The following is a 27,830-nucleotide window of genomic DNA, read 5'->3' on the forward strand; positions in this document are numbered from 1 at the left end:
TTGAATGTAGCAGCTGAGACTGAGGTTGGTCCAAAGGAAAGCATGCCACCATAAGGACGTCTCTGCCCAAGCCAGAGTGAGCAAGGGCATATCCAGAGGCCCCTCCTTGCCAGGGCGGGGATACCCACCTGTGCGTGGCCAGGGCTGGGGGGCTCTGCCTGGCCATGGGCTCTAACAGTTCAGAAGATACTTGAAAACCAGCATGATCTGTCATCTCTGAGAACCTTCCATGTACTCAGGGCTGCTGCTTCCCATCCAGGCTCGTCTCACAACACTCACACCCTCCTCTCTTGACTCGTGATCCCTCAGCCCCACTCACGGCCCCCCTCCTTACCTTACCTGTCATGGCTGAGGCACCCTAAAGAGAGTGTACTCGCTTCAGCCTGCCAAAGGCATCAGACCGTGGATGGATAGTATGTCGTCAGGTTGGAGTAGGATGCAGGTTCATGAGTCAGAACTGTGTGAGGCCCCTCAGAGCAGCCCCTGAGCCAGCCGATGGCCGAGCCCCACTCTGCAGGCTGACTGAGAGCAGCCTCTGGTCCCCAGGCTCACCCAGAGAACTTCCCCCACCCCTTCCCCTGGGTTTCCCCCCTCCCTACCATATCACCAGCCTTAGCAACCTAGCTGCCACCTGCCAGAGCCCCGGAGGACCTGTATATCCCATCACCTAGCAACAGCAGCATCCCTGCTCTAAATTTTCCCAGGGAGACTATGGGAAGCCAGGGCTTCAGACCCCGTGGGAGCTTGAAGCTGCCACAGACCAGATCAGGGCCAGAAAGACCCTTTCTGTAGACCCCTGCTTTTCTCCCTTCTTCTACACCCCAGTCAGCCAGCTCTGCGCCCCTACCAACTTCTTCCTGGAATAAGGAATGAAGAGATAGCATTACAGAAAAGAAGAGAGAAATGAGGTCCAAGGGCAGGCTGCTTGGCAAAGAAAGCACACCAAGGAGCTGACCAGGCTTTCTGGCCTCTGTGAGCAGTTGCTTCTTTTTTGCCTCATTATTAGCCTGGTGGTGCCCATTTCATTGTGCGGTTAGTTACCCTCTTCTCTGCTTCATCTCTGAAAGAGAGCTCCCAATTACTGAAGGCATCTTGAGGTTCAGAGAGGTCGAGGAGCATGCCCAAGCTCACCCAGCAAGTCAAAAGACAGGGCAAGATGAGAACACATACTCCCCCAACTGGGTCTTTGTCTTTCCTACAGTACACTTAATCCTCACCCCCGTTTAAAAACAAGAGCTGCCTTATGTTTGATTCATCATCTCTGTGCTGGAGGGGAGACAACTGAGATAGTTATCTGTGATTTGGAGCTGAGCTAAATACAATCAGGAGTTTCTTGGGGATCTAAAACAGCAGGGACTTGAGGGGAAGGGATAGTTAGGGAGTTTGGGATGGACATGCACACACTGCTGTATTTAAAACGGATAACCAACAGGAACCTACTGTCTGGCACAGGAAACTCTGCTCAGTGTTATGTGGCAGCCTGGATGGGAGCAGAGTGTGGGAGAGGATGGATACATGTATATGCACAGCTGAGTCCCTTTGCTGTCCACCTGAAACTATCACAACATTGTTTATCGGCTGTACCCCAATGGAAAACTAAAAGTTAAAAAAATAATAAAACAGCAGTGGCTGAGGTAAATAAAGGAAAGAAAGTAAATAAAATAAAGGTAAGTAAAGGAAGGAGAGCAGGTGATAAAGGTGCAAAGCTAAAAGAACAGAGGGAAGAAGGGGTAGTAAATCAGTAAAGCTCCTGCCAGGTACCAAGCACTGTAGTAGGCCCTTTCCTTAACTCAGCCTGGGAGGAAGGTCTTCTCGCCCCTGTTCATGGACAGTTTAGCAGAGTCAAGAACCATGCAGAGGTGGGTTTGCCTCCAGACTGAAGAAGGGCTGGGGAGATGCCGGGAGTAAGTTCTACACGTTGATTGCATGCTAATTATATGCAACTAGACCTCATTGCAGGGGAGTAGAGAATCAGAAGGATCCAGTACCGGTTGACAACAACCAAACAGCTTCCTGAAACAGTGGGGAAATGAAAACAACAGTCCGCCAAGTCCAAGAGGCTGGCCTCAAGGGCTGGATCTGTTACTTGCTCTGGGGCCATAGCAACCACTCAATCTATAGGAGTCTGGGTTTTCTCTGGTATAAAGTGGGGATAATTTCTCAGGGTTGTTGTGAAAGTATTTAATCCTCATGGCATTTATGAAAGATATGTAACAATACCCAACTGCAGAATAAGTTGTTCTGCCTCCATATTCAGGCCTTGGGTTAATGTTTTTCTGCCCCCAGTTGAGAAGCAAGGTAAGAAGATTCTCTGATAGAATCAGGCAGTAGGCAGTAACGTAATGTTTTCCAGTCAAATAACTTCCACCCACCTCCCACCTCCCTCCAGCTCTGGGGTCTCTGGAGCCCTAGGGATTCTTGCCCTTTTGTTTTACTCCAGACAGCAGGAGGCTTATTCCAGGATGAACTCTAGGTCAGACACTGGTTCGGCTGGCCCCGTGAGTCAGGGCTCCACTGGCAGCCTGAGTCAATAAGGCAGGTGACCCCACCTGGAGCCCCAACCAAAAGAGGAGGGCCAACGCCTCTGCATGGGCAGGGCTGGGCCTGGGCTGTGGCAGTTGTGGCCAGAGGCTGAGTTCAACCTGAGGATAAATAGAGACGCCTCCAGCAAAGCAGAAGGAAGCACAGCTGGTCTTTGGTGGCCTCCTAGCCCCCTTTACTCTATCAGCTCCAAGGTAATATATTCTCCTGGCCTGGAGGGTTTTCTCCAGGAAATCAAGGGAGTTGCCTGAGATGGTGTCCAGAGACCCTTTCAGCCATGTACCCTGTGCTCATGTGGGGATCCACCACAATGTTTGGGGCAGGCCAGATCCCAGGATCTAATCTGGTCCCCACATCTCTCAGCTCCCCCCTCCCCCTTCCCTCTGCTCAGGATTGATTTTGGACCAAAAGGCAATGCAGCTGCTGAGTCCCCATCTTAATCCTGCTCGGGAAAGTAGTTGGCATTGATTTTCCTCAGCTGTCATTCGTAGGCCTAAAACGCACTTACCTTCCTACCCACTCTCCCCAATGCCTTTGACCTACAGCAGCTGCCCTTGCCAGTTTAGTAACCCATCATCTCTCATCTCTGTGCTGGAGATGTTTGCCAGAGAGGCTTCAAGAAAAACCAGAGTGAGCCACTAACTGAAGAACTCAGGCAGCATAAGAATAGCAGGGACTTCCCAGGTGGTCCAGTGGTTAAGACTTCACCTTGCAATGCAGAGGGTGCAGGTTCAATCCCTAGCCAGGGAGTTAAGATCCCACATGCCCTGGGGCCAAAAAACCAAAACATAAAACAGATGTAATATTGTAACAAATTCAGTAAAGACTTTAAAAATGATCCACATCAAAACCAAAAATCTTAAAAAAAAAAAAAAAAAAAAAAAAAGGTGGGAATCAGAGCAGAACATCAGGAGGATGGGAGTTTAACACCTTGACCACTATTCAGCTGAAGCCCTCAGCAGAGCCAGGTGGCTGCATTTTTCCTTTCTCTTTGACCCTTGGGTACACGGCCCTGGATAAATCATAATCCTGGATTCATGGCATATTTCACCGTTGGCCCATGCAGAGCTCACTGTACGTAGCTCACCCCCTAGCTTCAGTAACATAATAAGTCTCCATAAACCTACCACCCAAAACCAAAGCCAGGATTTAGCAATAACCTACATCTAACCAGGAGATCTCCTTGCTGAGGTAGGTGGGCAAGTGTCTTTTGTTTATTAATTCAACAGATCTTAGTTGTACATCTTTGATAGGCCAGAAAGGGTGCTAGAATCAACCTGAATCCCATGTTTATAATTTCCTTGCTTTTTTTGGAAAAGATTCTGTGTTCTATGAGATTTTCTGGGAGTTAATTTTTCCTTTAATATGAAATTGCTCAAGCCATTCGTATTACTTTGTGGCACTATAGTTCGTGTGTTTTGACTGCAGCATAATATTCTATTGTGTGAATTAACAGCCAGCTTCTTCAAGGCTAGCTTGGGACTGACCCCTGACACTGCAACCTTTTCCTTAATTTTTTCATTCAGCAAAGATTTATTAAATACACAGAGTGTGTCAGGCATTGTAGGAGACACCAGGGGTACAGTCATGACCAAAACAACCGCAGCCTCTATCGTTCTAGTTTGCAGGCTTTTCTCCCCATTTTTCTTTTGTTTTCTACAAGGTAAGGCTTTTCTGTATAATGACCACTATTCGGTTGATAGCAACAGAAAGCATATTAGCCCAGGGTACCGAGGTCACTTCAGTTCAGAGATGAGGAATTCAAGGTCCCAGCAAGAACAGGCTGAAGGCCTCTTTTGTTCCTGCCCTCTCTGAGCTTCTAGCACAATTCTGGACCCACCAAAGGAAAACAGTCAATATTTGTTGAAATAATAAACAAAAGAAACTCGACCTACCTGCTTCAATCAATGCAGACCTTTATGTGCAGGCAGACTCTGTGAAAAAGGAGGACTTGATGGGGGACTGTCCACCACCTGGATGCTCTTGATATCCCTCCAAACTGCCCCTCCCATAGCCTTCCACATCTCAGCGTATACCCTCTTGTCTGTTCACTAAAAACCCCAAAGCATTCAATCTATGAGTAAGGCCAATTGCCTTTAGGCCCTGGAGGAGGGCATGGCAATCCACTGCATATTCTTGCCTGGAGAATCCCCCTGGTCAGAGGAGCCTGGTGGGTACAGGCCCACGAGGTCTCAAAGAGTCAGACATGAGTGAGTGGCTAAGCACACATTGCCTTCAGGGGTTTCCCAGGTGGCACATTGGTAAAGAATCTGCCTGCCAACACGGGAGACACAAGAAACTGAGGTCACCTCGGGTTCAATCCCTGGGTCAGGAAGATCCCCTGGAGGAAGAAATCGCAACCCACTCCAGTATTCTTGCCTGGAAAATTCCATAAACAGTGGAGCCTGACGCGCTACAGTCCAGGGGGTTGCAAAAAGTCAGACTTGACGGAGCGACTGAACACACACACACATTGCCTTTATCTTCGAAGCACAGTTGAATCTTTCACCAACTGTCTATTTATCCCTCCTTGCTGTAGCCACCCTGATCTCCATTCTGTTCTTCCAGCACCAAGCTTATTCCTGCCTACCTGGCAACTTCCGGTCATTCAAGCCTCAGACCAGAGGCCCTCCCTAAGCTGATCCCTTCCCTAGAGCTCCCATTCTCAGCACACAACCAGGTACTGTCTCCCATCACCCACATTACTCTCCACATAGCACCCAACTCTCTCTGGGTTTATCTGTTGATGATCAGCTCTCCCCTACCCTCCCCTACTCTCCCCCTGACTCCCCCACCCCCTCCTCACCCCAGGATACAAGCTTCTCAAGAACAGGGTCCCGCATATCTTGTTTGGCACTTCTCCCATCCTTGCTGTAATTATTTCTCATTTGTCTTTAAATCCACAGCTCCCAGAGCAGTGCCTGGTACAACACAGACCCTCAACAAATATTTGTTTAATACTTAGCTATTGAACCACTCTGGTTATCAGACAAGTGTTATTTCTTTTCACCTTTGTATTAGACTGAATTAGACAAAAGAGCTTTGCTGATCGTGTGTAGATTACTGTTGGTAACATCACCTGACTCTGTAGCTACCAAAATGGAGGGAGTCACCGGATTTGTTCTCATCTTCATCCTGGAAGTAGCTGCTGATGCAGGTCCTGGTGATGGTGGAGGAGAGACGGCCCAGAAGAAGCTACAGTACAGAGCCCAGAATTCTAGCAGTCATTTACTGGGCCTCTTCTAGGTACAAGCCAGATTCAAAGCACTAAAGGCAAAGGCAATAAGAAATAGAGATCACCGACTGGAGAGTTCCTGGGTAGATTCCTGGGCCAAGTGTCTGGGGGCACAGGGAGGAAGGGCCCGGAAGGAAGCTGCTTTGTGAACTAGGCACTTCCCGCTAGATATCTCACGGCAGCACTATGACGCAGGTGTCATTTTCCCCACTCTACCGAGGGGACACCTAAAGCTCAGAGAGGTTAAGTATCTTGCCCAAAGGCTCACAGTTAATAGGAGGCAGAGCCCATGTTCCAACTTGGTCCCTGCAGAGCCTTGGCCATCTCTGCTGCATCCCCCAGCTACCCGTGGCGTAGTGCCCCCACAGGGCAAAGCCAGGCACGTCCCCACAGCAGACCACAGAGTTGAGGAAGAAAAGAAGAAGCTCCTTCTCCCAATGACTGTGTCTGCCATGAGAGCAGGCAGCTCCCAGGGACCCCACAATTTCTAATCTAGATCACCTCCCACACACACACAACCGAGGCACTAGAAGAGTCCCTCTCAATCCCCAGTGGGACTCAGGAAATTTCAGCTGGAAATGTCCAGGGACCTGAAGCTTCCCCACCTGCCCTGGAATGGCTGTGACCTCAGCCAGTGGGCAGGTGAGCCCCGGGGTGGAGACCTAGACCTCGCCCTGCCCAGGGGCTCCAGGTCACGTGTAGGACAAGGAAAAGGAAGAAAGAAAAGAGAGTTTACAGCTGGCAGGAAAGCACGAACTTAGGCAGCACCCTCCCCTAGCCTCTGCATTGCAGGAAAGGGTGCAAGTACTTTGCGTGAGAGTCATTGTGTACGTATTTTTGTATGTGTGTTGTCAAGACTACACTTGAAGAAATATTTTAGTGTCCTGGTTGCTTTTTGTTTCTGTTTATTCTGTTGAGTATAATATATGATCAGTAAACTACTCAAATCTAAAACATACAACTCAATGAATTTTTACCCATGGGGGCTCAGTGGTAAAGAGGTTGCCTGCTATGCAAGAGACTCAGGTTCAATCTCTGGCTCAGAAAGATGCCCTGGAAAAGGAACTGGCAATCCACTCCAGTATTCTTGCCTGTGAAATCCCATGGACAGAGAGCCTGGCAGGCTACAGTCCATGGGGTTGCAAAAGAGTTGGACACAACTTAGTGGTTGAACAACAATATACCCCCATGTAATCAATACTTAGATCAAGATCCAGTTTTCCAACATTCCAAAAGGCTCCATTGTGCTCCTTCCAATAACCCTCATTATAATCACGGTTATGCTTTCTATCACCATGGATTACCTTTACCTTTTAATCATATATATGAAATGATACTCTTTTGTGTCTATAGTTTCTTTTTTATTATTATTACGTCTTTGAGATTACTCCATGTTGTCATTGCATTTTGCACTGGTTTATTCTTGTCTATTGCTGCATGATATTCCATTATATGAATATACCACAACTTACTTATCTATTCCACCAGTGATTGACTTTTGGATGTAGTACAAAGACTTCTATACAGGTGTTTTGTGGAACAAATGTACTCATTTCTCTTGGCCCTAATTCTTGGTCATAGAATCATAGAAGAGTCATTTATTTAGCTTTAGTAAACTCAGCTAAACCTTTTTTCAAAATATTAGTAGCAATTTACACTCACAGCAGCAGTGTATGAGGTTTCCAACAGCTCCACATTCTCATCAACACTTGTTACTGTCAGGCTTTTTAATTTTAGCCACTCTGGTGTCTGTGTAGACATGGCTCGTTGCGCTTTGAATTTACATTGGCCTGGAATTCCTCCGTGGTCCAGTGGTTAGGACTCTGCACTTTCACTGCCGAGGGCCTAGGTTCAACTCCCGGTCAGAGAACTAAGATCCCACAGGCCGTGTGGCATGGTAAAAATAATAAAAATAATTTACATTAGGCTGATGAGTGACGATATCAAGCATCTTTTGGCACTTAATTTGCCATGGAAGCATCTCCTTTTTTGAAGTGTTTGTTCAAGTTTCTATAGAATTATATCATCCATAAAAGTAGACAAATGATTGACAAAAACATAAAAGCAAGCAAAATCATCTTAGAAACGCAGTAAAACACTCAATAGCCCAGCAGCCAGTTGCTTCTATGATTGATAACTAGCTGCTACCACTAGTAAACCTGCTGTACCAGGTCATTTGAATGCACAACCAATTTTCATATTTTGAACCAATTATTTATACATCATGGAGACCTCCAGCTTAGACTTAACAGGGAAAAGAGAACATACGTAAAAGCCCTTCGCTCAGTTCATAGCCCCAGCTTAAAAGGCTCCCTCACTTAACTCACTGACTATTTTTCCTTCAATTACAGGATCCTGAGATCAATCGACCCCTGAACAGCCTCGGTAAGCTCAGGTCTGGCTTTCCTTTGTCTACCTCGGCCTCAATCAGTTACCAAGTAGATACTAAACCCCTCTTACCCTCACCACCACCTCCAAGCGCTAAATGCTACAGAAGACACCCATCCATCATTCAACAAACATTTATTGAGCAAGTGTGACCTCCAGGATTCATTCTATTAATACAAGTAGAAGGCACAGTCTCGGGAGAAAGGACCAACAAACCTAAAACCCCAGTGGCAGTGATTCTCTAATTCAGTCATTCAGTTCCTCATTCTCTCATTCCTTCAGCAATACTGTGACAGCCTGCATGGGCCAGGCCCTGGACTGGACGTTGAGCTACAGCATAAATACAACAGCTAATGTCCCTGCCCTCATGAAGTTTACAGTCTGACCATGCTGCTGAGGAACAACCTGAACAAAAGTGCTTTCACTAGTAAAATAGAAAATGGGAGGGACTTCCCTGGCAGTCCAGTGGTTAAATCTCCATACTTCCACTGCAGAGGATGCCAGTTTGATCCCTGGTCCGGGAGCTAAGATCCCACATGCCAAAAACTTGTTTAATTAAATTGTAAAAAAATAAAAGCAAAAAATAGCATATAAAATGGAAATAGCAGTATTTGCCTGACTTACAGCAGAAAAAGGAGCTAATAGATAAAGTCTTCCCAAATATAGAGGGATTTTTTTCCCTCTTATTCCATTTCCTTAAATTATTGATACCTATGCCTGATAGCCTGGATCAGCCAAAAAAAAAAAAAAATTGAGCAGAGAACAAATATTAATATGACAGGTTCATAAGGAAATGACCAAACCCACTTACTTTGACAGCTTATTATTTCAGGGTCATGGGTTAATAAAGATCACAAACAATACAATCTTCAGCAGGTAAATGATGCCTAGTTTCTACTTTGTAATTTAACATATCAGTATTCCCTGGCATCCCCAAAGAACACCAGACATACAAGTGCTCCATCACCTGAGTAAGCCTGGGAACTGCCAAACCAGAAAACAATTAAGGGAGCCCGGGAGGGAGAAATCTGTGCCAAGTGACAATTCTGAAGTCAAGAGCGATTACAGGTTGTGCAAGGACCAGGGAGTGAACCTGTTCATGTGGAACGGGGGCTGGTGAGGGCTAGCAGTGGGAATCCATCGGACCGGGAGAGGAGGCCAAATTACACTGGGTTTGAAAGCCCAGAGAAGAGTGTGGTCCAGCTACGGAAGTCTTGGGGAGCCCTTGTGGGTTCCGGAGCAGGGACATAACAGGATGAAAGCAAAGTATTAGGAGGCTCTGTCTAGCAGCAGATGGCTGACAGGCTGAAGGAACTGAGGCAGGCAGGGATGCAGTTCACAGGTCAGAGGGTTGGTTAACTTTATCAAGAGTAAACTTTACAGACTATAAACCAAGAAAACCCTTCCCTTCATGATGATGTTCTCCATGAGAACATCAGGGAGGCAGAGACACTGGGCCCTGGACAAGGGAACTCATCAAAGAATTCCCAATAAGGACTTCTGGGAAAACCAGCCAACCTTGAATCCCCAGAGGTAAGTGCTCAATGAAGAAACTGCACATGAATGAAGGAGCAAAATGTCTCCATGTCCACGGCCACAGGAAAGAGGACAGTTTTGAATACTCACTGCTGGAACTTGTAAAACAACACCTACTAACGTTATTAATAACCTACTCTGTTGTCAGGCGGCATTAGTGGTAAAGAATCCACCTGTCAACGCAGGAGACATTAAAAGACTCAGGTTCAATCCCTGGGTCAGGAAGATCCCCTGGAGGAGGGCATGGCAACCTACTCCAGAATTCTTGCCTGGGGAATCCCATGGACAGAGGAGCCTGGAGGGCTACAGTCCGTAGGATCACAAAGACTCGGACACGACTGTGCTACAAAGCACACTGGACTGGACAAGCTCGTACTGTACTGGCAGCCTCTGCACACCCGGAGCTTACAGTCTGGTCGAAAGTTAACCCAGGAAAGAGGATGCCTGCACGCATGCTCAGTCCTGTCCGACTCTTTACAACCCTGTGGACTGTAGCCCGCCAGGCTCCTCTGTCCATGAGATTCTCCAGGCAAGAATACTGGAGTTGGTTGTCATGCCCTTCTCCAGGGCATCTTCCCAACCCAGGGATTGAATACCGTCTCTTAACGTCTCCCGCATTGACAGGAAAGTTCGTTACCACTGGTGCCGCTTGGGAAGCCCAGGAAAGAGGTCACGTGATAGTAAAGGGAAAGGGACGGGCCTCTCCTGGGGCAGATGCAGGTCAGACTGGACAGGGTAAAACATCCCAGGACAGGGGCCACGGCGGGAGGAGCACCGGGAAAGATGCACAGGCCCGGGTAAGTGAAAGGAGGCGGGGGTCCACGCGCTGAGGAAGCTGAGCCTAGTCTGCAGGAATAACCCCAGCACCAAACAAAACTATCCCCAAAATTTTCCTGGGGCCGGAGGGTGGGGAGGCTGTAGCCCTTGGCAGGGGCAGCCTCTGAGGGCTGACTGCTCTTTCCTTCCCCCTACAGATGTCTCCCCCTTGGGCAAATCCCGCACCCCATTGGAGATCTTCAAAAAAGTGGGGATCCCAATCATCGCAGCAGTGCTGAGCCTGGCAACCATCGTCGTGGTGGCCATCCTCAGTAAGTTCCAGCCCCCACCCGGGCTCCAACCTCACTCCAGCAAGGGGTAGCTCCCACCCATCCCTCCCCTGCCCTCACCTCCCAGCACTGCCCACCCTCCCCCCTCCACCCCAGCAGAGTCAAGGGGAGGTGATGTGCATATAGCTGAATCCACCCCTGCTTTGAACGAAGCCTTCCTCTTGCAGTGGAGGGGAGATGAACTCCGCCCCAGTCTATGCCAGATGGATTCTGTCCCAGATGATTCCTTCTGCCGGGAAAGCACAGTTTGCACCAGTTACAAACCTAATCAGGCAATTTGTGCAGCAGCAGCGCCCCCAGCCTCCTCCTTCCCAGGTCTGCAGACTGAAAGCTGAGTGAATTCTGGCAGCTCTGGGGCTGGAGGAACGGAGCATGTCTGCTTGTGAGGAGGGGAAGAAGGAAGAGGCATTAGGGAAGATGCCCAAGAGGGCAGTGCCTCGCCCCATCTTGAGCTCTGGCTTCACCATGGCTGGAGCCTAAGACCCAGTGTCATCCAAGCAGGCCACTCTGGGGCCAAAGATGAGGGAATCAAGCAAGCCCTGATTCCCAGAGCCTGTCCCTCTCAGCCTCCCCCACACCCCATCCTACGACTGAGCCCTCACCTCCACCCCCCCACCATGGCCAAGCAGGGTACTGACCACAGATTTCACCCAGGAAGTAGGGCCAAGAGGGCCTGACTAGCACTCAAGGCACCTGGGATGGGGATCCCGGTGCTGCCCGTTCTTGGTGCTGTGTGACCTTGAGTAAGTCTCCCAACCTCTCTTAACCTCAGTTGCCTCGTCTGTAAAATATCCTATCTTCATCAGAGGGATATCAGAGAACCAATGAGGTAATGTGTGTAAAGTACTTGGATTAAAAACTAGGCTGTGCAAAAGTGGAGGTCATCATGCAGTGTGTAGGGCTGCGGTCAAGGCCATGTGTTTGCTCACCAGGCCAGGACAGCTGGGGCAGCCTCCACCTCATCGGAGGACACTCAGAGCTCATCTGGTCCAACCCCTCAATCTCCCCTTGGGCACTGAGGCAGAGAAGGGGGATATGGCAGTTGAGGGGCCAGGACAGACAATCAGGCCCCCAACTGAGTAGGTCCATTTCCACCTCGTGGTGGTGGAAATGCAGATCCAAGACATAAACATCACCCATCCTGAGTGCCCCACTGGGACATGAGATGCAGATAAACCCAAAACCTTTAGACCTTGGCTGACCCAAGAGTGGTGGTGGGCATCAGCAGATTTGTTGTCCTAAGCCTGTTTGGCTCAAACTAATAGTAAGATGAGCTTACCTTCTCTGACCATGTGCCCCGTCATAGTGGAGAGAGCAGACAGGGCCAGGTTCAGGGTGAGCCAGGGCAGGTACTAATACAGGATTTAGAGTCAGGCTTTCCTTGTCCCAGAAGGTCCTGAGTGACTTCCAGCCCGGGGCCCCCAGGTTCTACAACTAGAATCAGTAACCTGAACTTCCCTCCTGGGCTGGGCTCCAACAACATTTGGTTTCTGGGGGCTCGACTGGTGACACTGTATCCTGGCTTCCCCCAGGAGGCAGGACTGACCCTTTCTCACCCTGGTTCCTGACCACGAACCAAACCCTGAAAGTCGAGGAAATATCTGACCTACTCCTTCTCCCTTACTTCTCAAAGCAAGAGCATCAGGACCAAGAAGTCACATTTTAAGCTCCTATAGGGAAGGCTGGGAGAAGCAGCAAAGAGCTTTGGAGCTGGACGGACTAATTGAAATCCTGGCTCCACCTAAGTGCATGTGGCTTGGGAAATAAACCCTAACTCTCTAAACTTCCATATCATTGTCTGTAATGTGAGTTAATGATAGCACCTACCTCCTAAAGTTATTGTCAGGACTCCGGGTGACAATGCCCGGAAAGCTGTTAGCAGCAATGAGCAGGCCCATCATGACACTTGTTTCCATCACTCTGAGGGCCACTCAAGGGTGATGCTAGGCTGTCCAGGAGAGCTTCAGGCCAAAGGAGAGTTCAGTTAGACAGGAGGAGCTGGGAGAGTTTGGAAAAGTATGGAAATATCTGTTTCCTGAGGACTTAAAAACACTAGACTCCGTCCCATCATCCAAGACAGAGAAGGATCAATAGACTGAAGGCAGGAGGCTGCAGACAAAGCAAGCAAAACGCCAACCTCGTAATGGTCTTTCAACCCCAGGTAAAAACACCTCATCCTAGAAATGCGCCTGATAGCGATGAGACACTTTCACAACCACCAGCCCACTGAGCGTTCATTCTCCACAACCCTGTGAAGCCCAGAAAGGGCAAGGGATTAGTCTAAAATCCCCCAGGAGGTGGCAGAGCCAGTTCTCAGGTCTTTAGACTCCGGGCCCAGTGCTGTCTCCTCCGTCCCCAGAGGCCCTGTGTACTTGGGGTTGAGAAGCGAGTGGGGCTATTTCTGAGTTGCTCCTCACACGTGATCTTGATAGACTCCTCAGCCATCTTTAGGGATGGGGACTGGTGTTATTATCTCCACTTTACAAAGGAGAAGACTGAGGACACCAGTCATTAAGTGGCAGAAGTGGGCCTGGAACCCATATCTGCCTGTCTCCAGGCCCAGCAGGTTTTCAGGGAAACACAGCCTCTCCTGCCCCGGGCTGCCTGCCTGACCATCAGCCCTCTCTGCCCTTCCCTGCCCTTGCCTTCCAGTCAAGGTGATTCTGGACAATTATTTCTTCATCTGTGGGCAGCCCCTCCTCTTCATCCCAAGGGAACAGGTGTGTGATGGCCACCAGGACTGTGCCTTGGGGGAGGATGAGCAGTACTGCGTCAAGAAACTCCCCGATGGACTTCCAGTGGCAGGTGAGTCCAGGGGCCAAGGGGCCAGGGGAGTGGGCAGAGCAGGAAGTTGGCTCAGGTCCTCTTGGTCCACTGCACAGCATCTGGCGCCTGCCTAGTCAGCTTCCTTCCCGATTATAAGAGTCTTAAAAGCAGGATCATGTCTTATCTACTGGATCCCCGATACTTCACGTGTAGCAAACACTCAGTATATTTTGATGAACAAATGTGGACCAGAGGGGACAGGAAGTTGTAACTGAGCCTTCCCCATTCCTGCTGCACCTGGATGCTGAATTAAATGACCCTGGGGAGTTCCCTTTTTTCTCTGACACCTATTATTTCAAAGGGACTACAAGGAGACCATACGGCCACTAGCCAGCTATTGATTCTTCTGTTTATTTTGCGTGTGTGCTTAGTTGCTCAATCATTTCTGATTCTTTGCAACCCCATGGGCTATGGTCCGCGAGGCTCCTCTGTCTGTGGGATTCTCCAGGCAAGAATACTGGAGTGGGTTGCCATTTCCTTCTCCAGGGGATCTTCCTGACCCAGGAATCAAACCCAGTCTCTTGAATTGCAGACAGTTTATTTACCGTCTGAGCCACCAGGGGTGTCTATTCATTATAGAAGTGTTTATTGTAACACGTTATGGAACAAAACTGAGCTAGGTCCTTCAAAGGATGGTTTTTACATAAAAACCCATGTTCTTCCTTGGATTGGGTTAATCCAGCTTGATCCACCTAGTACTTGGGCTCTGCAAAGAAAAGACAGCCCAGGACACAGGTGATGGGGGCTTTTATAGGGCAAGGCTGAATGACATCCTGTGTATTTGCTCCTTTTTTAAATAAGAAATCAAATGCCTGTGAGCCTTGCCACCCTGCTGCCAATAGCAATTCTCACTCACCTACCCCTCTCTGACCTTACATGGAAAAAAGAGCAAAGTTCCTCTTTGAGTAGTTTTCCCAGACTAGAGAACTTGTGTGAACCACGGGTACGAAGGCCTTGTAATACAACCATCAAATGTATATATGCAAATACATCTACAAAGTGAAAGTCACTCAGTTGTGTCCGATTCTTTGCGACCCCATGGACTACACAGTCCAGGAAATTCTCCAGGCCAGAATACTGGAGTGGGTAGCCTTTCACTTCTCCAGGGGACCTTCCCAACCCAGGGATTGAACTCAGGTCTCCTACATGGCAGGCAGATTCTTTACCAGCTGAGCCACAGGGGAAGCTCAAAAGTGAAAGGGGAGCTATTAATAATTATGCTAGGGCAAAAGTCAAAATGGAGATTATTCCCAGGACATCTGGTCACCCTAGCTCCTGTCAGAACAAGACTCAGTCAGGCAAAGCCAAAAGAGGAACTCCCCTTGAGGTGGAAATATTTGATGTTCTGTGAGGCTCCCCGGTTCCTGGCAGGGTCTGGACCACCGGTTCGGGCTGGTCACATGATGAATTCTGTGGGAGATGAGCCCTTGCCCTGAGCTGACCCGGGTTCCTTCCCTCCCAGTCCGCCTCTCCAGGGACCGATCCACCCTGCAGGTGCTGAACCCCGCCACGAAGAACTGGGCCTCCGCCTGTTTCGACAGCTTCACAGAAGCTCTGGCCAAGACCGCCTGTCGGCAGATGGGCTATGACAGGTACCCAGCCCAAGGTCCGGTGGCTGTCACCTCACCCCATGACCTCTCTCCCTCTCTTTCTTCCTTCCTCTTTTCCCCTTTCCCGCTTTCCCTCCCCCTTCCTCTCTCTTTCCTGAAGATTGTAGGTATTGGAGTCAGACAACTGCTTTTGAAACACTTTCCTTACAAGCAGCATGAAGTTAAATCTTGTAAGCCTCAGTTTGTTGAAGAGTTAATGGAGAGGTATGCGGGGGGTGGGGTGGGGGTCTTCCCCGGTGGTCCAGTGGCTAAGACTCTGCGCTCCCAGTGCAGAGACCCAGGTTTGATCTCTCGTGAGTGAACTAGATCCTGCGTGCCATAATGAAGACTGAAGATCCCGCATGCCACAGCTAAGATCTGGTTGTTGTTGCTTAGTGGTGCAGTCATGTCCAACCCTTTTGTGACCCCCATGGATAGCCCACCAGGCTCCTTTGTCCATGGGATTTCCTAGGCAGCTGGAGTGGTTTGCCATTTCCTCCTTCAGGGGATATTCCCAACTCCGGGATCGAACCCGTGCCTCCTGCATTGGCAGGCAGATTCTTTTACCACTGAGCCACCTGGGAAGCCTACAGTCAAATTAATTAATTAATTTTAAAAAAGAATTAATGGGAGAAGCAATGCCAACCTCATAGCATGGTTATGAGAGAGAATATCTGCCCCACCCCTCCCCCACCCTCACCCCCATCCCCACCCCCACACACAGTTCAGGCTCCTTTATAATCCCATCCTTTCCTTTACTCCTCAACCCTCATTTCTTCTTGGTTTGGCAAGATGCCGTCCCTGCCCCAGAATACAAAAAAATCTTATTTATTTATTCAAAGCCCTACTGGTTAAAATTTAGTTTAAATGAACCTGATCTCACTGGGGTTTCATCAGCGATCTCAGCTCTCTCAGCAAATTTCAAAAGCAGTTTTAAAAAGTATGAAAAAGTATACAGTTATAAGAAGGGTAATTAAGGATGAAAAAGTATACTTATAAGAAAGGTAATTAACATTGCATATTTATATTCATTTGATCTTGGCAAAAACCGAAATGGTAGTTATTATTCTATATGTTTTGTAACTAGGTTCAAAGAAGATGAATAACTTGATCGGATAGTAGCTGGGAGCAAGAGGGCTGGAACGTGTGCCCAAGACCCCCTAATTCCTGGGTGTCAGAATTATATCTGTTTCTAGGTTGGATTATTCTCTCTTTTGTGGAGATTTCATCTGTAAAAGGAGGAGAGGGGAGACAGTTGATCACTCAGAGCCTAACTGGAGAGGATAGAAAAGGACCCATGCATTCAGCTGCACAGGGGATAATCTCTTCCTGGCAGGCCCCAAATTTTAGGATTCTAAGAAACTGGACCCAGAGACTAGGTGGAAATGATACATCCTAGGCAGACATCATCCATCAGTCAATCACAGAATCCTCTTCCATCAAACCCTAGAGCAGCCTCAAGCCCCTTTTTCAATAAGTACTCTAGACAGACATCACCGATCCATCAGAACTATTGGTGCCTTCTGCTCTCCGGCTGCCAGGTTTCTCCTGCTCTCTGCCCTCCACGGTGTGCAACTTGCAGTCCCCTCTGGAAAGGACACCCTGCTCTCTTCATTTCCAAGGAGAGCTAGGAAGGCAAGCCCTGCCCCTGCGTCACCCCTCCCCCAACAGCAACCCCGGCCTGGCCTCCTGGCTGCAGCCCCTCCCCCTCCCTCCTGCAGTCCAGCCAACTGCAGTGTCAGCTGTACTAGCAGCGCAGGCTGCAGCTTGATTATGAAACCAGGATGTCTCCAGGGGTTCTTAAGGTAAAAGGCTCCTAGGTTTTCTGTCCTTCTAAGCTCTTTAAGGCATCAAGCCATCTTGCTCTTGGGCTCTGCAAGATCAAAGCTGATCAGAATTTTTCATCATGATGTAACTGGTGAATAGAGGCTAACTCTCCTGAGAATGTCCACTTCCACCATGATCCCTCTTTCTGTATCTCAGATTTCCCTGGCTAGGAGGGCCTTCTTGTTCCAGGACCACAAAACTCTAGATGGCTTAAGATGGGAAGGACTCTGAAGATCATGTGGTCCACCCATCATTTATAGAGGGGAAAACTGAGGCTTAGAGAGAGACCCAGAGAGAAAATGTGACCTGCCAAGGGTCACACATCAAGCTAGCATCAGAGCCAGGACAAGAATCTCAGGCTTGAGGGCTCTCAGCACAAAACCCGGCACTGCTAGACTCCAGCCTTTCAGGGGCCATGGCCGGGTCATCCAGGTAGTGCCAGATTCCTGGGTGGGCATGTGAGAAAGTGCCAGTCAGCCAGTGTCTTAGGTTGACCCAAACCTGCATACAGAGCTTACGCTAGCATGACTGGTATAAAGGATGGGGAAGGATAGGAGAGATGGGAAAGAGGCACATTCAGTACAGCAACAATCAGAAAGATGAGATTAATCAGGGAAGACTTCCTGGAGGAAGGAAGGCTTGTACTCAAGGTTTGAAAGAAGACAAACATGGATCTGTGGAGAGAAAGAGGGATAGTGATCCAAATGAGAGAGCTGTTTGTCTGAATGCATGTGAAGCCTGATCTTGGCCTGTCCCACCTCCAAAGGGACCGTAAGTGTACCCTACTACCAAGTCCAGACCAGATGCCTCGTTTGGAGAACGAAGTGTCCACCTCTAGTTCCCTCCAGCGTAGGGGTTGGTGCTAACTTGTTTCATCTGCCTCCTTGTGAACCAGGAGAAACAGCTGAGACATTTGGAATAAGGACAGAGCTGGGAGTTACAAAAGGGTGTCCATAACATTTTTTCAGAGCTCTGGGCTCGGGACCAGTCTTCCCTGCCCAAGAAAGCAAGTCCATGTCAGCACTGTGCTCAGGACTGAATCCTGGATGTCAGGAAACATCCTTTGTCCTCTAGCAAAGCAGGCACTGCACTTGCTGACCAAGGCCACCTCCACTCCCCTGCCACGCCCCACCCAGCTCCCTCCGCTGCCCCCTTTCCTGGGAGTGGGGGCTACTCCCACCACCTTGGTCTGAGCTCCTGCCTCAGCTCACGTCTCTCACTCTCTCCCTTTCCCTCCCAACACAAGCAGCAAACCCACCTTCAGAGCTGTGGACGTTGGCCCAGCCCAAGATCTGGACATTGTCAAAATCACAGAGAACCTGCAGGAGCTTCAGGTGCAAAACTCAAGTGGGTAAGTGAGAGGACGCCTCTGGCCCAGAAAGCTCACCCATGCTCGCCATCGTTGGGATTGCAGCCAGACCACCCTGAATGGATGCAGCAAGGGGAACATAAGCCAGACAACAAGAACTCCTGGCCAGGCAGACGGTCCGATATCAAAAGCTAGAGCATCACATTTCTGAGCGGTTTTCTGTGTTGACTCTTTGGCTTAATACAATGGGCAGCCGGACAAAGTGAGCTCTCCACATGCTGGTGGACTTTCATCAGTCAAATAAGAAAACCAAATTGGTTTCCTATGGCCTTATGCTCTCTTTGAGCCCCAGAGGCAGGATTCCAAAGGCCACTTTGTCCTTCCTGCCACTCACCCAGGCCAGAGTAGCCCCCACCCCCCACCGCATTTCTAACTCTCCGGAGGAGCAGCTGTATGGCCACAGTCCTGTTCTCATGCCCACCACCTGTGCCAGAGCCCGGCATCTACAGGAACACTGTCACCCCACAGAGAAAATGATGTCTCCTTAGCATGCAGGGAGGTTGTTGAGAGCTGCTTATTCATCAAAGAGTAAATCTTGGAAAGGAGAGGACTAGGAGCAGAATGAAGCAACCTAGCAGCAGCAGCAGCAGCAGGAGCAGAATGATTGTTTGCCTGGAGTTTCACTAAAATCCCATTCCTCTTCTGTTTGAAGAGCCTGCAGTGCCGCAGACACTGGTCCAGCCTCTGCTCTCTTCCATCTCAGGCTGCCAAGAGCCCCAGGGTGGGCTGTGACTCAGGCAGGGCCCAGCACATAGCAGATGCTTGTCAGCAGGGGTGTGGAATCCAATTGCATTCAGTCACACTGAATTGGGTGGAAGTACGGTGTCTATATGGGGCTTCCCTAGTGGCTCAGCTGGTAAAGAATCCACCTGCAAAGCAGGAGACCCTGGTGAGATTCCTGGGTTGGGAAAATCCCCTGGAGAAGGGATAGGCTATCCACTCCAGTATTCTTGGGGTTCTCTGGTGGCTCAGAAAGTAAAGAATCCACCTGCATTGCAGGAGACTTGTGTTCGATCCCTGGGTTGGGAAGATCCCCTGGAGGAGGGCATGGCAACCCACCTTGGTGTTCTTGCCTGGAGAATCCAATGGACAGAGGAGGCTGGAGGGTGTAGACCATGGGGTCACAGAGTCAGACATGACTGAACAACTAAGTACAGCCCAGCACGTTGTCTATACAGCCCCCACCAGGCAAGGCTTCATATTTCCCGGGTGCTGGGAGGGGACTGGAATCAATAGTGCCAGGAGACCCGAGTTCCTGCCTCCCAGCCAAAAGACAAGCAAAAACCACAGGATGCCTGTGTCTCCTTTCCAGCCCCTGTCTCTCAGGTTCCCTGGTTTCCCTGCAGTGCCTTGGTGAGTACGTCCCACCTCTGAGGGTTTGGGTCCTGGGCCAGCAATAAGCAGGAAGACCTTCATCCTCGTTCTTAAATCGCTCAGACTCCAAACGTCACTCTATTCTGTCCAGACATTACTCCTTGGACCTTGGGCTTGTAGGTGAACACTCCTTCAAGTAGTTAGTGTTAAGAACTCCCTCCCACTGTCCACCCATATCTCCACACTTGTTGTGGGCAGAGATCCAAGAAAGAGCAGGAAAACCAGAAAGGGCAGGACCAAGCCTCTACCCGCTCTCACCCCTGGCCAGGGCCCACGTAATCTCATTTGCTTATTCCGTTTAGCAAAGATTCACGGAACAGTTAAGATGCGTCATCACTGTCAGATGCTAGCTGGAAGTAGAAGATAGGTTAAGAGAACTGGCCTCTGTCCTCAGGAGCTAATGGCTGAGCAAAGAGAGAGGTGTGAGGCCACATGGAGGAAGTGCCAAACTGAGCAATAGTCCCAACTAACATGCTCAGAGTGAGCAGCATGGGGCCGGAAGGGCAGGGGGGACATCAGGAGATCTGGACAGCACCCGTCCCGCTGGCTTCCAGTGTGACCATGGGTAATTCACTTGATCTCTCTGAAATTCATCTTCCCAAGAAGCCCTTTAGTCCAACAGCCCAACAGAATCCGGGAGAGCCCCTAGTTCTGAGAGAAAATCAGAAGGAAAAACAAGCTCTGAGGTCCCACTCATCCCACCAGCCTCATGGGAGAACCAAGCTGAGCCTGGCAGATGGCCAGAAACTGGACCACCTGAGAGGAGGAAGGTCACCCTCGCAGCCTTGGCAGTTTAGCAGCGTGGATGCATCCCTGCAGTTCAGTAGTGTGCATGCACGGAACAATGGACTGGTTCCAAACTGGGAAAGGAGTAATTCAAGGCTGTATATTGTCACCCTGCTTATTTAACTTATATGCAGAGTACATCATGAGAAACGCTGGGCTGGATGAAGCACAAGCTGGAATCAAGATTGCCAGGAGAAGTATCAATAACCTCAGACATGCAGATGACACCACCTCTATGGCAGAAAGCAAAGAGGAACTGAAGAACCTCTTGATGAAAGTGAAAGAGGGGAGTGAAAAAGCTGGCTTAAAACTCAACCTTCAAAAAACCAAAATCATGGCATCCGGTCCTATCACTTCGTGGCAAATAGATGGGGAAACAATGGAAACAGTGACAGACTTTATTTTCTTGGGCTCCAAAATCACTGCAGATGGTGACTGCAGCCATGAAATTGGAAGATGCTTGCCCCTTAGAAGAAAAGCTATGACCAACCTAGACAGCATATTAAAAAGCAGAGATATTACTTTACCAACAAAGGTCCGTCTAGTCAAAGCTATGGTTTTTCCAGTAGTCATGTATGGATGTGAGAGTTGGACTATGAAGAAAGCTGCTGCTAAGTCTGCTAAGTCGCTCAGTCATGTCCGACTCTGTGCGACCCTATAGACAGCAGCCCACCAGGCTCCTGCGTCCATGGGATTTTCCAGGCGAAATACTGGAGTGGGTTGCCATTTCCTTCTCCATGAATAAAGCTGAGCGCCAAAGAATTGGTGCTTTTGAACTGTGTTGTTGGAGAAGACTCTCGAGAGTCCCTTGGACTGCAAGAAGAGCAAACCAGTCCATCCAAAAGGAAATAATTCCTGAATATTCATTGGAAGGGCTGACACTGAAGGTGAAACTCGACACTTTGTCCACCTGATGCGAAGAACTGACTCACTGGAAAAGACCCTGATGCTGGGAAAGATTGAAGGCAAGAGGAGAAGGGGATGACAGGGGATGAGATGGTGGGATGGCATCACTGACTTGATGGAAACGAGTCTGAGCAAGCTCCGGAAGTTGCTGATGGACAGGAAGGCTGACGTGCTGCAGTCCACGGAGTCGCGGAGAGTCGGACATGACTGAGCAACTGAACTGACTGATGCATCCCTGCTGGATGTTAAGACTTTTACCCATTATCATGTGATCCCAAGTTACTGATGGGGTCTGAGCACCTGATGTGCTGAGCTAAGCAGCTCTGAAGTCAGAGCGAGGCTTAAGCCACAGATCCTCCCTAGAGGAGGCTTCAGTCTCGTTGAGAAGACAGGACTAAACTACGACAACAAGGAAAGCTGGCCAACATCCAGGCAGACTGTGAAAATGCCAGGAGAGGAAAATGCCCAGGGATCAGCCAACTTGGAGAAAATGCTCAGGCTAAACATCACAGAATGAACTGTAGGCTCTAAGAGGGCAGGGACCAGGTCTGTCTCTCTGTCTTGGCCAGTGCTCTCTTCCCAGCTGAATGAACAGTGCTTTAGATAAACATAAGAGGAGACGGCATCTCAGGGACAGGGACTTCCTGGAGCAAAAACAGAAAGACTTTTCAGGGAGCTACCAGCAGATCGGTTAGGCTAGACAGCGATTTTATATCAGGAGGCTGCCAGGAGCAGGAGTTTAAACTCTTCCCCTACAGACGGAGAGGGATGCTAAGAAGCTTTGAGTGCGGGAGTGAGGGATGTGTAGAAAGCAGTGTTTGGAATTAGAAAGTGTTTCACAAGCCCCTTCCAGGCACAAACCCAGAGAGGGTGGTGGCCTTTCCCCCTTAGAACCATCACTGTGGCAGTGACTGCAAGAAGGATTGGAGAGGCTGGGAACAGGGCGGAGAGGTGGAACCGGAGATTTTTTTACAAGAGTTCGCAAGTCAGATGTGAGAGCCAGGAGAGTGGGATGTGGAAGAGGGAACAGGATGTCAAATCGGGAGACTCTCTGAGCAGGGGGAAGGGACTTGGAGAAAGGTGTATTTGGGATGGGAAGATCCATTTCTGGAACTTTCTTCCCACTCTCCAATCCCAAAGCAGCCTGTGAGCATCTGTTCACTGTTACTCAGTGGGAGCAGCTGGGGACACACCCCTGGGCAGGACTTTGGGTCCACGTTCAGTTTCAAGCTCACGAATTCCAGCACAATGGACACATCTATATTCCCAGTATAAACTCCATCCGAAGCTAAAAAAGGAGATGGAGATTGGGGGGAAATCTGGGACACTCGGTGTCTCCCAGTGACTAATTCAAAACTGGCCTGGTCCTCTACCCCCACCCCTGTTCCCAGCCCTAAGGACCCCGCTCAGGATAGGCTAGGGGCTCTACGGGGGACAACCCTAGTCCCCAAGAGCCTGACTCCTTCTTTCTTCCTCCTTCCTTCTGAGTCCAGACTGCGGACAGAGCGTGAAGGCCCCTCGGGTGGTGGGTGGGAAGGAGGCCTCTGTGGATTCTTGGCCTTGGCAGGTCAGCATCCAGTACAACAAACAGCACATCTGTGGAGGGAGCATCCTAGACCCGCACTGGATCCTCACGGCTGCCCACTGCTTCTGGTAAGGCGCACACGGGGAGCCCCTGGGGTCAGAGCCGTGGAGGAACCGGAGCGCCTGGATCCTCTGTCTCCAATCTGTTGTCTGATACCCTCCAGCCCTTCCCTGCCCCCTGAAGACCATGTACCAGGGTGTGGCTGCCTAATGAGACACTGGACATGACATCCTTTGTTAGGCCTTGGGGGTCTTAGCAGAGAGTACCAGTCACCACGCCTGACTTCTTCCCTTTCGGGGGGAAAGCCAGCAAAGACCCCATGTCCTCACTCTCCCCTACATCACTCACTGCACAAAAGCACTTCCCATCTGCCTCTGAGGACTCCAAGGGAGGCTTGAGAACTCTCTCCCTTTCCGCCGGTCTTTCAAGAATTGGCTCCAAATCCGAGGTCCATGCCACTCCTTCATTATATCCAGAAGTTAAACAAAAAAAAAGGTATTCTGTTACCAGCCAGCAGAGGGAGGCCTGCCCATACCTCTGGAGAAGGCCCATTCTAGGTCCTCTTCACCTTCATTCATCCATCTGTTCATTCATTCACCATCTATGAGTACCTACTAGGTACCATGTGCCTTCATGCAGTAGACACAATAACTGCCTCAGAGGACACACAGTGTAGGCCAGTGATCTTTAACCTTTTTAGAGAATCTGATAAAAGCTATAAACTTTTCCCCTGTGCACTCAGCTGTGTCTGGTGTCAGGAAGAAGACAAGCACAGTAAATTCCCTACATATGAATGCGTTACCTTCCAAGAATACGTTTGTAAGTCCAATTGGTTCATTAACTTCAACAAAGTTAGCCTAGGTACCCAACTTTTACAAATAAAGTCAGACACATTAACGAACTTACATGATTGGACATGCAAACACACATTCCCATCTTTGAGAGTCTTCAACTTGAAGGTTCCATATGTGGGAGATTTACTGTACACAGTAGAACTGAGCACAGTGAAAGTACCACATGAGTAACAAGACCCGTAAAGTGCGCTAGAGGATAGAGTGTCAGGACCCAGAGCTCAGGCACTGGGCATAGCCTATTCCCCAGCCCTCCAGTTATACGTTTCTTCCGGCAGGTTTCACCAGGGAGAAGAATAAAATCCGTCTTTAGAATCTGACCTGCAGTAGGTGATTCCTCAGATGGCCCCTTCTGCAGCACCCCTCACCATCATGTCCCTCCAAGGCAGAGACATGCAACACCCCACTCCCCAGGGCCCTGGAGACCTAGCCTTTGGCAAAACCTCCTCATGCTTGGCTCAGACCTGAACCGCACTGTCTCTGCCCCCAGGAAGCATCTCGATGTGCCCAACTGGAAGGTGAGGGCTGGCTCAGACAGACTGGGCAGCTCCCCATCCCTGCCTGTGGCCGAGATCTTCATCCTTGAGCCGAACGCCACACACCCCAGAGAGCACGACATTGCCCTCGTGAAGCTGCAGCTACCGCTCACATTCTCTGGTGAGAGCCGGCGCCTGGGGACAGAACTCCCATTCTGCCACGAGCTCTTTCACTAAGTGGCCTTGGGCACATCACTACTCCTCTCAAGACCTCAGTGGGCCCATTGTTTCTGGCAAGTATATCAGCCTATCATCATGAAAGCCATGAGGCCTCCTCGAGCTCTTAACTGACACCCGACCCCTGCCAGATTCTTCTGATGTCTGTTTTCTCTACATAGAGCACCCCAAGTGAGAATCACAGATTCATCCAATCTTGGAGTTGTGAGGGACCTAAAAGATCTCCTGGCCCATCCTCTACCCCAACCAGTGCAAAAGCCTGCACAGTTTCCCTGCTAAAGGGTCATTGGGCCCATTTGCTCTCCTCCAGGGACACCAACTCTTACTGTTAAGGCAGCCCATAGCATCTTTGACCAGCTCTGTTCAATGACTCAAGCTTACACTGGGTGGTATTTAGATCAGCATCTCCAATGGTGGGTTCCATAGAACATGGGTCCCTTGGGTACAAGAGGGCTCCTCTCTCAAATAAGTTTGGAAAACATTTTTATACCATAGCTCTCTTCCTGGAACACATTAATATATTAATGACACGAGAGGGTTTTTTTTTTTACCAATTTGTTTTGTTGTGTTTGATTCACAGTTTCTTTATTTAAAATTATTTATTTGTTTTTGGCTGTGCTGGTTCTCCATTGCTGCATAGCATTTTCTCCAGGGTGGCAAGCAGGGGCTCCTCTTCCTTGCGGTGCTTGGGCTTCTCACTACTATAGCTTCCCCTGTTGCAGAGCAAGGTCTCTAGGCACGCGGGCTTCAGCAGCTGCAGCAAATGGGCTCAGTAGTTGTGTCTCATGGACTTAGTTGCTCTATGGCATGTGGAATCTTCCTGGACCAGGGACCAAACTCATGTCTCCTGCATTGGCAGGTAGGCTCCCATTCACTACACCACCAGTGAAGTCCAACACATTTTCTAAACTTATTTGACCACAGAGTCTTTTTTTTTTTTTTTCCCATGCTACTCCTATTAACATCCCATGGAACATGTGCTATGGAAACCCTGGTGTTAACCCTTACAGAGGGTTTAGCTGCCAGGCTCTCCTGAACTTTGGGTCCCCTCTTCCTCTCTGCTCCTGGTAGGCACAATCAGGCCCATCTGCCTGCCCTTCTCTGACGAGGAGCTCACTCCAGGCACCCCACTCTGGGTCATTGGATGGGGATTTACAGAAGAGAACGGAGGTAAGTGCCAGGCTCAGGATCACAGGACTAAGTGAGCAGCTCCCAAAAGTGATGGGAAGAAGGACCATTCTTTAGAAAAACCCATCCTGGAGGTCCAAGCACCAAGGTACCAGGAAACCCAGAGAACTGTCCTGGGCTGGGATTTGAAGGCGAGAATGGGAATGCGAGTGTGTTTTCAACCTCCAGGGAAGATGTCTGACATACTGCAGCAGGGATCCGTCCAGGTCATCAATAGCACTCGGTGCAACGCAGAGGATGCGTACCAGGGGGAGGTCACCGAGACGATGATGTGCGCAGGCCTCCCGGAGGGTGGCGTGGACACCTGCCAGGTGCGGCCTCCAAGGATCATGAGGGAATTACAGAGACAGGGGAAGTCTGCTCTGAAGAGATGAGAAAGTTCAGAGGATGAATGCCCCCACATGAAGCCTTGCATACGGTGGGCACGCAGTGTGCGACTCAGTGTGTGATGAAGGGAGGAAGCGGGAGAGGGAGAAAGATATAAGGATGGATGCATGCATGGATGGATGGACAGACAGATAGGAGCAGAGAGATTTCAAACGTACATTTTACATACAAAGATGATGTTTCCCTCCCCACCTGCTCTTACTTCCCATCACTTAAAACAGTATGAGCCCCTAGCAGGCAGGAACCCCAGGTCTGTTTTCTCTACAGCTGTCCTCAAGCTGCTGAACCACTCTAGAGAAAACCTATCTCATGCTGGATAAGCCCCAGTGCACTGCCCCTCGCCCATCCTCCTGGCCAGTCCGTGAACATATTCTCACATCCCAACCCAGAGGATCTTCTGAACTATTTTCATTAAAACCCAAAACCCTTCTCCCACCCCCATTCTCAGTCATTAAATTCCTTCAGTCAAGAGGCATCTCTTAGGCCTCTCTTGATGACTTGATGTCAGGTGGATGCAGAACTTGGAGGACCGTGTCTTCCCTCAGGGAATTCATGGTAATGGAGGCGGGGGTGAGCAACTCCACAGGCAGTTCAGCTATCGAGTTATTGGGTTCTGAGGGATGAAGCCCCAGAGGCTATAAGAGCTGGTAAGAAGGACACCCAAATAAGTGCACTTATCACTCTCTCTCATTTTTTATACAAGAAAATGTCATTTTGTAGTTTGCTTGTTCTCTCTCTCTCTCCATCTAATTCCAAGCTCCCTTAGGGCAAGGATCTTTTCTCTTTTCATTAATTGATCTCAGTTATCTAGAACAGTGACTAGCATGAAATAAGCCCTCCTGTAATTGTTCAATAAATCTGGAAACTACTAGGTTAGATGGGCTTCCCAGGTGAATCCGCCTGAAATGCAGGAAGTGCGGGTTCTATCCCTGGATCGGGAAGATCCCCTGGAGAAGGGAATGGCTACCCACTTCAGTATTCTTGCTTGGAGAATCCCACGGACAGAGAAGCCTGGCGCACTGCAGTCCATATGGTCACATAGAGCCGGACATGACAAGCGACTCAGCACGCACTAGGTTAGACAAAGATAACCAGGCTTCCTTACTACAGGACACCTTAGAGCCCTCACTAAGCTCGTGTGAGCTGTAGATCTCCAAGAAAGGGCTAACAGCACACCTACAACTTGCTTGACCGCAGACAGAACCCTTTCGCCCCAAAAGCGAAGGGCATTCCAGGCTGCAGGAACAGCATGAGCAGGGGAAGTGAAGGTGGAACAGCAGAGGGCGCCGGAGAGCAGGGACCAGATGGGCCAGTGCAGGGAGGGGAGGGTGGAGAAGCCCACCTCTCCACCCCAGCCCTGCCCACCCTCCCCAGCAGCCTCTGCTCTGGCCTCTCTCACAGGGCGACAGTGGTGGCCCTCTGATGTATCACTCTGACCGGTGGCAAGTGGTGGGCATCGTGAGCTGGGGCCATGGCTGTGGGGGGCCTACTACCCCAGGAGTATACACTAAGGTCACAGCCTACCTCAACTGGATCTCCAATGTCCGGAAGGTAAGCGTCTTTGCCCTCGCTGTTGTACCCTCCCTCCCTTCCTCTTCTCTGTGGGTTCCAAGCCACCCTTAG

The 27,830-nt window shown here is 49.7% G+C and overlaps 1 protein-coding gene across 1 annotated transcript; it reads left to right on the forward strand.

The window, feature by feature from the left end:
* The first annotated feature begins 5,640 nt into the window (after nucleotides 1-5,640).
* On the forward strand, nucleotides 5,641-27,830 carry TMPRSS4 (transmembrane serine protease 4). Its single transcript, XM_052653041.1, has 12 exons — nucleotides 5,641-5,748; nucleotides 8,128-8,161; nucleotides 10,675-10,788; nucleotides 13,459-13,611; nucleotides 15,095-15,224; nucleotides 18,298-18,399; nucleotides 19,730-19,770; nucleotides 22,977-23,136; nucleotides 24,410-24,576; nucleotides 25,704-25,802; nucleotides 25,989-26,131; nucleotides 27,609-27,830. Exons 1-12 carry the CDS (start codon nucleotides 5,641-5,643, stop codon nucleotides 27,828-27,830), a joined length of 1,473 nt encoding a protein of 490 aa, XP_052509001.1.

Source organism: Budorcas taxicolor, chromosome 15, assembly GCF_023091745.1.
Source record: "Budorcas taxicolor isolate Tak-1 chromosome 15, Takin1.1, whole genome shotgun sequence".
NCBI lineage: Eukaryota > Metazoa > Chordata > Mammalia > Artiodactyla > Bovidae > Budorcas > Budorcas taxicolor.

Bases quoted from the DNA above. Each gene is read 5' to 3' on its own strand.
- TMPRSS4 (XM_052653041.1), top strand. From the start codon at position 5,641: ATGGAGGGAGTCACCGGATTTGTTCTCATCTTCATCCTGGAAGTAGCT. The intron at 19,771-22,976 runs GTGAGTACGTCC...TTCTGAGTCCAG, and splicing joins GGTTTCCCTGCAGTGCCTTG to ACTGCGGACAGAGCGTGAAG. The intron at 25,803-25,988 runs GTAAGTGCCAGG...TTCAACCTCCAG, and splicing joins ATTTACAGAAGAGAACGGAG to GGAAGATGTCTGACATACTG.